Source organism: Etheostoma spectabile, chromosome 5, assembly GCF_008692095.1.
Source record: "Etheostoma spectabile isolate EspeVRDwgs_2016 chromosome 5, UIUC_Espe_1.0, whole genome shotgun sequence".
Taxonomy (NCBI): domain Eukaryota; kingdom Metazoa; phylum Chordata; class Actinopteri; order Perciformes; family Percidae; genus Etheostoma; species Etheostoma spectabile.
The window spans coordinates 12,320,082-12,332,553 of NC_045737.1; the positions used below are offsets into that span (position 1 = coordinate 12,320,082).

The 12,472-nt window shown below is 39.9% G+C and overlaps 1 protein-coding gene across 5 annotated transcripts in view; it reads right to left on the reverse strand.

Moving 5' to 3' along the window:
- trpm3 (transient receptor potential cation channel, subfamily M, member 3) overlaps window positions 1-10,838 on the reverse strand; it is a 168,439-nt gene extending 157,601 nt beyond the window's left edge. For all 5 annotated transcript variants that reach the window (XM_032516962.1, XM_032516958.1, XM_032516960.1 and 2 more), the window contains exons 1-2: window positions 10,585-10,838; window positions 7,761-9,070 (exon numbers count right to left, since the gene is read on the reverse strand). In XM_032516962.1, coding sequence (XP_032372853.1) covers window positions 7,761-7,964 — 204 coding nt within the window. In that variant the 5' untranslated portion in view covers window positions 7,965-9,070; window positions 10,585-10,838. The remainder of the gene's footprint in view (window positions 1-7,760; window positions 9,071-10,584) is intronic.
- Window positions 10,839-12,472: the final 1,634 nt, after the last annotated feature.

Consider the following 12,472-nt stretch of genomic DNA (forward strand, 5'->3'; position numbering starts at 1 on the left):
AGGAGGTGAACTGGCATCTCTCCAGCTACCAGTCCACACTCCGTACTTTGGTACGTACGGGGACTTGAACTAGCAACCCTCCAGTTCTTAACCCAACTACATATTTTTTTTGTGTAAGGATGGGGAAAATTGTACCATTCTCTCTATATAAGAAGACATACATTTATACTATTTGTGCATGCATCATTATGAGTTAGAGCATGGATACATATCTCCTCACCGGAAGGGAGAAATCAATACTTACTAAGTACAAACTGACTGATACGCCTCAGTGAACCATCATTTGTCCCTACATAAGGAGACTCACTGACGCTCGTGATTTCTGTGCAATGAAGTTAATATACTTTAATAGTAAAATTGTGTTTAGACCGACATAAACACTTCTCCAAAACACAGCCCCCCTCATTCATTTCAATAAGAGCACTGGATCTGATAAGCCTTTAAACTTGGAGACTTATGGAGAGCCAACTGACACACCAAAGTAATCATTTAGATAGCAGTGAGTATGTGTCACCAAAGTGGATTTGAAGAACATTCAATTGTTACTAAGAAAAATGAAGAAAAAAACAAACATTTACAGCAGGAATCAACCATCAATGAGTGCTGACTGTCAACTGGATTTTTAGTGTATTTTACTACAATGAAAGAAAGAAAGAATGCTGCTAGCAGGCCCAGTGAAAACGCAAGCAAGTTTAGCCAAAAAGAAAACAAAAATAATTAACTCTTTGTTTTTCTGAGACAATATTAGTTTTAGTAAGATTCAAGCAAAAGCCATTACCAGACTATGTGTACAGTCCATCTTTCGTCACACTTGGTTTTAAACAACTTTGCGTGCTAGCCTCTAGAGTACGGTCAATGACCAGTTTCACCAGTTTGATTGCAAACAAACCGGTCAAACCGGCAATTGTCACAATGACGCCTTCTGGCAAATTACAAAGTAGTCTACATTAGGGCTACTTAATTATGGAAAAAAAATCATAATCACAATTAGTTTGGTCCGTATTTAAAAATCTTAACAATCATTTAGCATTAGTCATAGACTTTTGAAAAGATAAACTGCATTTATTGAACTTAAAACAAATGAATAAAACAGTTAAATAAAACGGTAAAACACCTTGAACTGTGAAATTTCCCTTAATACTTTATACCCTTAATACGGTTTGAACTTTTTTTCTTCATTCAGAACGCAAGACACAATAAGAGTTTATTTGCAAAACAACCATTTTGTGATCATTAGGAGCGGAAATCAAAATCATGATCAATATGTGATTAATTGCCCAGGCCTAGCCTACATCCGCAACATGTATTGACGGAGTCACGGCAATAATACAACTAGTGTCAGTTATCAATTAATATGGTTTTCTGCATCAAATAGCTCGAATAGCTTTGCTCTTTTATTAACTAGATACTAATGTAGCCTCACACAAGCTACAGTTCCTTTAGCATTTGTAAAGTTCAACCGACAAGGCAAGGTTTAAACACTGCAGGAAAAAAAAGCACTAACATGTCATGTGGACTGGAGTTGCTACACTCTCGTTATGGGCTCTCTCATCAGTCTCAGTCAGGAGCGGATGAGTCAAGTACATCCAGAGGTAAAATTCAGTATACAAGTCCAGTGTTTGGCCTAATCTCAAACAGACCCAAGCCTACTAGCCACATCACCCATGTACAGTATATCGGTAAACTCAGTCAGTCCCTATCCAAAACAATTTCTTGTACATGTTAGAAACATGATTGTGCTTAATGGTCTCTTAATTATGAGTATGTCTCAGTAGAGTTACAATTCTTGTTTAAGCATAATAAACTTGATTCTGATTTTGAAAATATGTCGCTGCCATGAAGAAATAGCTTTGATTCGAGGCTTTGTGGTGAGGGAGATAGTTTCCAGGCACCCAACGCAGCTCTGAATCTATATTCGTTTTTCAGAAGCAACGTGTTGAAAAGTCTTCATTTGGTTGATTGTGCTATGAAGTAGCAAAAGAACAAATGCCAAAGATCCTACCATAACTCACAGGAAACACTTTTAAATGGGTGAGCCACTGATCTTTCTTAAAAAGCAGCCTTTTTAAAAACGACATAAATCACTGAACCACGCACCGTTTCCATAGAAACTGTCAGAACGCTTTGCTTCTTTCCGACCTCCACCTCATGAAGTAATATCACACTTGGGTTCATTGTAATGACAATCCAATACAATCATTCACACATTGTCAGTTTTGTTTCCCCTGGGTTAAGGTGATCCAAAAAGAACAAATTTAGTTTTAAATAAAAGAAAAGAACGGCCCTTCTGTATTCAATGGGAAATCAATATGACTTAGTGCCCCATTACATAGGTTTGCACATGTGCATTGTGCATGAAGATAGAGCAGAGGTCAGAGGGAGAGCTTGTTTTGTTTGTAGTCTAATTATATATTATGTAAAAATCTGGGTAGATATTGTGTAACAGCAATGTATAACGGCATCTGAGCAGTAACAAAGTGTCCATTAACCTTTTTAGATTCATTCATCACAGGCACCCTCTTACACATTGTCACAGTTTTCACATTGTCATTTGACAATTTGTCAACATTTACATCATTATCATAAAAATATTGATTAAGGCCGCATTAACAAACACACATGACACTCATGCATACATAACTGATGCAAATATGACATTGTTATTGTTAATTGGCCACATTTAAGTGTTAGATGGATGCATTAATTCAATTCAGAAGCAAGATTGTTTTGTTCCCCAGTAAAACATTCAGTAATTAGATACAGCACAATGATTTAGATAAAAACAATAATAAATAAGCAAAAAAGCACTATTTTGATATTTTATTGTGGCTGACACAACTTATTGTGACATCTTCTTATGTGATACTTGAGCACAGCCACATCTTCCTTTTACTCAAGCCTGGTCTTCTCTATGACAGATCATCAGCATACTGTTTTAAACGGGATTGATGGCAAATGTGTGCAGGTTGCTCTGTGTCAGCTGAAAAGGAATATGCAGTTTGGTGTAACTTTTAATTGGTCATTAATTTTTCTTACCACATGGAGACACCACATGGGCCTAATCAGAGCGTCTAAAGCCCACTGAAGAAAGAAAACAAATGGACTTTTTTTCTTTTTCGCAGCCACGCTATGAAGCCAGGGGTGACCACAGTCGGCAAAATGTCTGTTTTCAAGTCTATTGTGGTCCCAGAATGAGACTCATTACAGCCAACAGCATCAGGGTGATGGTGTGAGCTGCAAGGCTAGAACACCACCATCCTCCACCATCTCAAACTGCCAGATTCTCCTTTGAGAGCCCACATGGCATACTGGTTCACACATTAGAATACACACACAGCCAAGCACACAAAACCCACACAAACACAGACGTAATTTAAACCTGAAAAACATTTTTGTCTTTCTGTATAAAGAGACATGGGATTTCTCTAGCTATACTGAACAGAAGGCCTCCGTGATCCACAGATGGCTTAAACTGCAGGGCATTCATGTGGTAATAAAGACGGAAGCATGACACAAACTGAGAAACACTTGATCTCTACAGACTCTCACATGCAAAGAAAAGATCGTCCACCAGATAGGGTTGCACAGTATTGACTAAATGTGATATTGCGATATCAAAATTAATTTCGATACTTTTACACATAAAATTACAAAAGCTACGGGAAAACGCATCAAAATAGATTCAAATTATTTAACAAGTTTTCTTACAACACAAGGTTTATTGCAACTGACAGTCACATTGGACTGGTCCAACATGAATAAATAAATAAGGACCATGTCTACAGAACAGGACATGTTGTCCTGAGTGAACTCAGGATAATGATTAGGCTCATTCGAGATGAGCCTGGTCCGTGTAGAATTGATCAACGTCCAATAAATGCCGGTTAGATTTGTGTCCGACTTGCTCTGACGTCATGCACACGTAGGCAACGATAACCTCACGAGATTAAGACGGCCGCAGTTCTGGGAACGCTGGGAAACCGACGGCCTCTCAGCTGATTTAACATCTGATTGGTTAAGAATCAACTCAACATGATGAAGTTCTACATAAACTTTTTAATGTTTTTGAATCGGAGAGATTTTACCTGCTAACTTTGGCTTATTCTGTACAGAACACATGTTGTGTGGCTGCTAACTTCAAGAAGTCAGAGAGACTAAATCCGTTCAGATCACGGATCATCTACATTCTGTTGTTAATTAAAATCAGCGACAGATCGCATGTAGAGCATTTTGAGAGATACTCTGTCATAATTAGAACTGGAAACTGTGTACAAGCTGATATATGGGTCTGATAACATTTTATTAAATCAGAATCGGACCACAGGTTATGTCACTTCCTGTTCAGCCTGAAGGCTGCAGGAATCGGCAGGAAACTGTCCGACTTTACCGCAGATTTTTGTCACCGCTACTGGCTGCTGGCGCCTGCTCTCGTCCACTTTGCAGGTGAGCCTATTGGCATGTAATGTCAATGTGGACATGTCACTTTTAGCCATGCTTGTTTGCTATATGTAATGCCACAAGGTCAACTTGTCAGAACAATGCCATTATCACAATATGATTTGTTTATAATATTAAAAATGATGATGTGGTATTACAACATGATTTGGCATACCCCTATAAACTGCAAACCAAGTTTGGTGTGAAACTCATTACAACCTGTCGAAATATTTAGCAACAAGTTTTCCTGCTACATCTCCACACCTCTAGTGCTGCTGCAGGTAACTAAATGCAAATAGATATTTCGGAGAAGAACCGGGTCACAGCCCTATAAAGTAACACACAGACTTCCACTGTGAATTTAAAGAATCTTAAGTGTTGAATTATCTTAAAGCTCCTCTCCTCACTCTCCCTATTGTCTTTCAAAAATTCAATACTATCAAGAGTACTGGATTTTCAAAGCGCCTGTGGAGTATTTCTCTCACTCACGTTTTTCAATTTCTATCCTTCACTCTCTGTTGCACTCATTCAGTCAGTCACACACAGGATCGCTCACTCAATCTGTAACACTAACACACACCTGGCCATTACAAATGACTAATGATTTAAAGTGTCTAACAATTATAGCCTATCAGAGGTGTTGTGGTAGTAACACTCGGTACACACACACACACACACACACACACACACACTTTCACAGTTTTGTTTAAAAAACACTTCCTCTGATATTTTTTGATAGCAGAACAGTGTATGTGTGCAATACAAAATAGCACTGGTTACTGGTGCACAACTGGAAAATCCAGACATGGGTCTCATATTTTTCAACCACGCAGATCTGTCTCTCACATATCTCTCAGCTCAGATATCACTGCCAAATATCACCGTCCAACCGATCAAGTCCATGACCACCAGTTAGAAGTGGCCTTCTTATATTCTGACCTCGATCCACAAACATCAGTGAAGTTCTACTTTTCAAAAATAGAATGGATGGGACCCCAGATGCATCAGATTTTCCCACTCGCCTGACAGATACTGCCAAAAGACACAGTGTTTTCCCTAGGTTTCTGGAAGACTTAAGGTGCTGTAGGAAGGATTGCGAAGATCCAGGACTTAGCCCAAAAATGTGTACATTGACAACTTCTCAATCCCTCCCCCTTTTTTTGCTAAAGCCCAAAACGGTCTCTTAAGCCCCTCCCCCCACAAGGGAGAACTGTGCACACCTACTGTATCTGCAGCTTGTGCGTGGGGAAGGGAAGACGCTATGAAATGCGTGTGCATGAGCAGTGATTGACATGGATTTGCCCTTATTGGTGCATCTGAACAGGGAGCGTTGGGTTTTTGCAAATCGCACTACAGCTTGTAGGTGGTGCCAGAGGAGCCAGATTTTTTTTTTTTTAAATTGCCTGCTTTATGTAGTTCTACTCGAACATAGGGTCAGTTTCAGCAAATATGACAGAAAGTTAAATTTTTTAATATAATAAAATGCGATTTCACGTAATTTTTGAGCATTTTGGACCAACTACAACTATTAGATCTGAGGAATGGCATTTAGTTAGTTTTGATGCTCACATTAATGTTATGAAGGTGTTTAAGTGGTGCCCAGTACGGCAAACATGATTTAAAAACTCTATAAGCACCCCAGCACCTTGAAGCAGGTGCAGGAGACAAGAAAAAAGTTGGGAATGGTGTGAAACAAAAGAGAGGAGTGACAGATCTCTAATAAGAAAGTGTATATATGTGCAACCAGTTTCAAAAATACCAAGTGGTTCCTATTTCACAATTCTCCCAATATATCCCAGCAATTTAAAAAAAAAAAGTATTTAACAGATACTTACAGTTGTACTGTGTATGTACTGTGTGTACTGTGTATTATTCACAGGTTTGACAACTGGAATGTTTCTATTCCCGTCTTTCAAGTTGTCCTCAAACTTCTACTACACTGTAATACTACTACAGTAGGCTTCAAATGTGATTTTGGACCATACAAAATCTCTTTACTGGAGAAAAATACAGTCATTGAAAACCTCCCAGCTGTCAGTTTTTCTGTTGATATACAATTATCATGTTTATTTGACTAAAATAATCCTCAGTAATCTCACATTTCTTGAGATTGTTGAGGCTTGTTGAGCCATCATTGCTCATCATCATGCCCCCTTTTACTTAGACAATTGTTTTATAAATCATGCGGCAGAATTTTAGCTGATCCCTAAGCATCCATAATCAACTCAACAGACAGTTGCCTTTCAAAAGATGAAATACTTCCAAATAGAGCTGCAAAGATCAACTATTACTACTATTAACTATTTTGATAAGGATTAATTGTTTAACTCTACCTATGAGTCATTATATATGACAGAAATTCTAGTTTCTACCCTCTCCTCTGTGACAGTAAACTGAACACTTTTGAGTTGTGGACAATACAACACATTCGAGGAGGTCATTTTGGGCTTTGGGAAAGACTGATTGACATTTGTCACCATTCTCTGACATTTTATAGACCAGACTAGACTAATCGAGAAAATAATCGGCAGATCAATCGTAAAAATAATCGTTAGTTGCAGCCTCATTTGCAAATGGCACACATTTCTTTGTCTTATTTTTGGTTCATATACCAGGTAGTTATTTTATAGGTTGAATCACTATTGCATGCTACAGTTATGCCATTGTTTTTTCCATTAAATAGCCATTAGGTGCTGAGGGGTTTTGATAGACTAGCCCATTGGTCAATTTACTCATCATATACAGGGAGCACAGACACCATTAATCACCAGTAGCCTTTGTTGGATAATGTGCTGTAGTTCTGCTATAGGTGACTAGCATTGATTATAGCATTATCTGAAAAAGGAAAACAGTAGCAGCTTTGAATCTAAATGGTAAAGAATCCAATATGTTTATGTAGTAAAGTTTACTATATGTGCATGAGTATTTGTAAAAAAGAAAAAAATGTAAATACAACATTGTGTTCTGACTGCAGTACCTGGTTTCCAAGGTAACAGGGGGTTGGAAAACTGCACAGTAGCAAAAACAGCATCTTACTTTGGGTAAATGCAAATTCCACATGCCTTTTATCATGCAAATGTTAGCAATAGGCACCGCAGTGGGATTTTGTTAAAATCCTTCTTACTGAACTGATAAATAAATCAACAAGGTGGGCTTCCAAAATTCCTGCACTGCCTTTACCTCCTAATCCCTCACTGCTGCTAAACCCTCTCCCAGGCAAGGTGCTAGCTATGTTGACAGCAGCCTTTCCTGTCCCATTTCCCTCCCAGCACCCAGGTCATTGATTAATCTTTGGGGGCCTGTGTATCCTCAAAACATCTTACCGGTGGCTGCTGAGAGTTGAGCCCCCCCCTCTTGGTGGACCCCCCTCTGGAGCTGAGCCTCTTCCACGACTCTGAGAAGCGCCCCCTGGTGGTCGGACGCCCTGGACCAGACGTCCCAGACGCAACAGATGAATCATCCCGGGTGGAGAACGGCCGTTCCCTGCACAATTCCCTCCGCTCAGACCACTTCTTCTTGGAAGCCATTGGTGTTATATATTGGGTTGAAAAGATGTGTGAAGTGAGGCAGCCACGCTGAATCAAGGAGGCTGTTCTTTTAAAATCACACTAGTGCCACAGGTGGCATCTTCGATTCATTCTCAACTCTGCTGCCAACTGAAAAAGCCTGATATGCTCAGTCTCTTCTTTCTTTAAGTCTTCTTTTTCACTTTGAAGGATCGTGCAAGAGAATTTCCCAACTCCTTTTTCCCTGTTTCTTTTACTTTTTCCCCCTCTTCTGATCTTTTGATCAAAAGGAGTGGGACAACAGATCTTCAACAGATGCTCAGCTGCACTCCTGTGCTCCTCTTTTGTTTCATGTAGCCTTCCTCTGAGAGGGATGAGAGTCAGAGAGGAGAGGTGGCGAAGCAGAAGGTGTTGTCTGCACCCTGTTGCATTTGCTGTTACTGTGGCTCAGCCGTTGATGCTATTTTGCCTCCTCACAGGGAGAGAGAGAGAGAGAGCGAGAGGAACTGGGAAAACAAGGCAAGGGAACGAGAGAGGGAGGGAGGGAGAGATGGATAGCTGGAGGGAGTGAGGGAGGGGGTTGGAGGGTATGATATTCAGATCCGGGTGAAAGGGGCTTCAAAACAGAGACAAAATAATAACAAGGAGCTCACAGACCGGCCAGAGAACGAACACGAAAGAAGAGCAAATGACAGCGAGACAGGCGGAGACAGGGAAAAAAAGAAAGCTACCAGACAAGGAAAACAAAGAGACAAGAGTCTCTGGTGTGCAGTGTTCCTGTTGAGAATAATGCAGAGCTGCTTAAAGCTGACTGAGAGGCACAGAGACAGACGCCCTGTTCAGTAAGTCCCTCTCTTACTGTGAACACTGCGCTTTGAATAACTGTTAAACCTCCCTCTCCTCTTCCTCTTGTTCCCTGAGCTTTCATTCACAATCACACTCTCTCTCTCTCTTTCCTGTCTGGGTACATGTTTCTTCTTTCTCTTCTTCCTCTTTGATGTACAGTACATGGTTCATAGTTCATGAGTTAAGTCACCTTCAAATATTCGGCTGCAATACATTTCATCTTCTTCTTCCGCTCTCATACTTCTCACCCAGTCTTCAGCTGAGCTATAAGGGATGCCGTGCTGTGGATTTGCAGAGTTGACAAAAAGGTGATAATTTGAGTTATTTCTTCAGGTGCAGTTGTTAAGGAAAACAATTTGTGTTACTCTATGAGTATCTTAATGCTTCTCACTCTATTTTGGCCAAAGAAGATGGGAAAATATTCTAGGAAAAGAAAGACAAGATGAGAGACAGAGTGAAAGACAAACAGATACTGAGAGAGAGATAGCAGGATAAAGACAGAGTAAGGAGAGGTGAGAGGTGTCTGAACACCAGGGACATTGTCATCGTCGCTCCCAGCAACAACTTTCCACCCACCTAGGAGTAGCGCCAGAGTGTATGTGTGTGTGAGAAAGATATAGATAGAGAGGGCCAGAGAGAGTGTGAGTGGTTAAATTTACAGAGCAAAACAGATATTCCCTGAAGGAGGAGAGTATGAACAAGAACGAGTGAGAAAGAGAGAGACAGTGAGAGTAAAAACACATAATCAAAACTTTTATCATCCATAATGACACCGTGGGGACTTGAAAGTCAGCCGTCACTACTGTATTGTCTAGAAGATACCCACTGCTACACTACAGTTGGAAAACATTGAAGTAATTGAAAATTGAATTGCTTAATAATGGAGTAAATAAAGAGTTTTGGCATGATCAGACCAAAAATGGTGTACTCTTCCTTCTGCACACAAAAAAAAAATCGGAATTTTGCCACAAGAGTTGAAACAATCAGTCAATTAGCTGATGTATACAATTGTATGATTAATTATTGTTAACTAAATATTGTTGGATTAAATCCGTTGGACAAAGCAAGACATATGAAGACGTCAACTTGGGCTCTTGAAAGTTATGTCCGTTTTTCTCTATTTTCTAACATTTTATAGACAAACACTGAGTGAAATGAGCAGATATAATATTCATATTAATCAAAAGTTCATATGGTAAATTGTTATCTGTAAAATGTGTATTCCAAACTGTGGTGTATCCAATGTAAGTTTACATTATAGTAATTTGGTGCATTAAAATACAAATGTATTTTAACAATATAGCTCAGCTTATTTGAGAGCAAAAGCAGACGTATTATAAAAATAAAATTAATGTAAATACACAGCATCATATTTTATCATTATTTAATTTACCTGACAAAAAAATAATCTTTTTAGCTTTGTTTGTCAACAAGTGCTCTGGCTTATCTGCTACATCACAACCTAGCATGCACAGTGTAAATGACCTAGCTAATGATGGCTAAGATTGGAATGAAGCTACAAATTTACATGTAATGCTAGATATGTGTTTTGTTGGCCTGTAACACTTAATGGGGATGAAGGCTTGACTAATTTGCAGGAAATGTTGAGACTCTCTTTGACAGGAGTCAAAAGCTAACTAGCTATGTTACTGTTTAGGCATAGTTAGCTAGCATGCTAATTTTTACCAATACCAAAACTTCACCGCTAAAATACAAAATTCTAACAAACTAAAACACATTGTTTAACATGACTAATGTGAATAAGTAAGTTACTTTATTGTTGACTTTATCTTACCTGACAGTAAATAAGTGTGCGGAATATCCAAATAAATAAAACTCAGTTCCACGATTTCACTGCTACCTTGCACACAGCACGCCCACACATACACACGAGCGCGCAGGAGCTGTCATTTAAATAAAAGCCCATATTTTGTTCGCCGGTTGCTTATATCCTGGCCGTCTTGTTTTTGTTGCTAAATGTCTTAACTAATGTGAAATGTGAAGTTTGACTGCTCGCTCCATGGACATAGACTTTTACGTACTGTCCGGGGCGTCCGGAGGGGGGGGGGCGGTTTTTCATGGGACCATTAAGCGTATACTTAAATTGACTGGCGCTTTGCACACAATACTACGGTAGTTTGTTGCGTGATGTAATTCCCGAGAGGCTGCCTTGAGGGCGGCGCTGCGACACACACATACAGGGAGCAAAACAGACAGCGGAGCACTGAACACAAAACGTCAAAGTGTAAGTGCAGCCTCACAGTTGAACAGCGAAAAAAACTTTCCACGTCCCGTCCCGGTCGGGACAAGAGGGAGGCGGAGTGCACCGTCCACGTCCCGTCCCGGTCGGGACAAGAGGGAGGCGGAGTGCACCGTCCACGTCCCGTCCCGGTCGGGACAAGAGGGAGGCGGAGTGCACCGTCCACGTCCCGTCCCGGTCGGGACAAGAAGGAGGCGGAGTGCACCGTCCACGTCCCGTCCCGGTCGGGACAAGAGGGAGGCGGAGTGCACCGTCCACGTACCGTCCCGGTCGGGACAAGAGGGAGGCGGAGTGCACCGTCCACGTACCGTCCCGGTCGGGACAAGAGGGAGGCGGAGTGCACCATGTACAAAGCTAGCACATTTGTTTCAGTGTCTAATAAAGGTGCTGGAGATCTCTAAGCTCACATGGACGCCTAAAAACCTTCTCTTATTACACTGAAAAGGTTTTAAGAGATATTTAACTGAAGCTGGATTTTGAATCTGACACAGAATAGATCACATTTAGAACATTATTTAATATTTAGTTATTTATTTGAAAAGAGCTATTATTTTGTTACAGGTTGTTAAATATTTTATTTTATTACATAAGTTATTTTTGTACCATTTAGTCATAATAAAGCATGTTCATTAACCTCTGAGAAGCCTGTCTGAATTTGTGTCTCGAGGCCGGGCCTCTTTTTTTTGGAAATCAAAATATGGTCACCCTATAGATCAGTGACCGCCTACTTTTCCAACAACGGCTCTATAATTTTCCCCATTCAATATCTGCATTGACATTTCATATAATGCTTGTTAATCATAGACTATGATATAAAGAGTTTTAAAGCCTGAAGCCAACCAGCTACAAGATTAATCATGATTATCAAACAATGCAGCCTACTGTAAATAAACTGGTTCTTTAAAGGTAACACACACACAAACACACACACAATTGCACATTTGAAAGTTTTCTAAAGTTTATGCAAAATGTGTGTGTCAAATTTGACAACAAGACTATAGAAATTATAGAAATAGCACACAGGATATCAACACACAGAGAGAGGGAAATTATAATTTCTATAACATTTTAAGGCTAGGCCTTGAATACAGAGAACCTAATGGCATATTTCTTCGAAGGAGCTCGAAATGTTACGCAGTGAGATTAAAGTTAGAATTAGTCGGTATGTACAAGCTGACATGCGTCCTTCCTCCTGTCCCCCCAAAACTCCCCCTTCTTTAACATCCAAGATCTAACCACACAGGGTTGTGTGGTTGCCATGGTTACTAAATGCTTCATAAATCCTCCAATGTACCACCACATGCTCTCATATACAATTTCACACCCTTACATCCATGAAAACACACCAGCAGCAGAAACACAACCTATCACCCACAAAAAATATTCTGTCTCTTACAAAGACACACACACACACACACACACA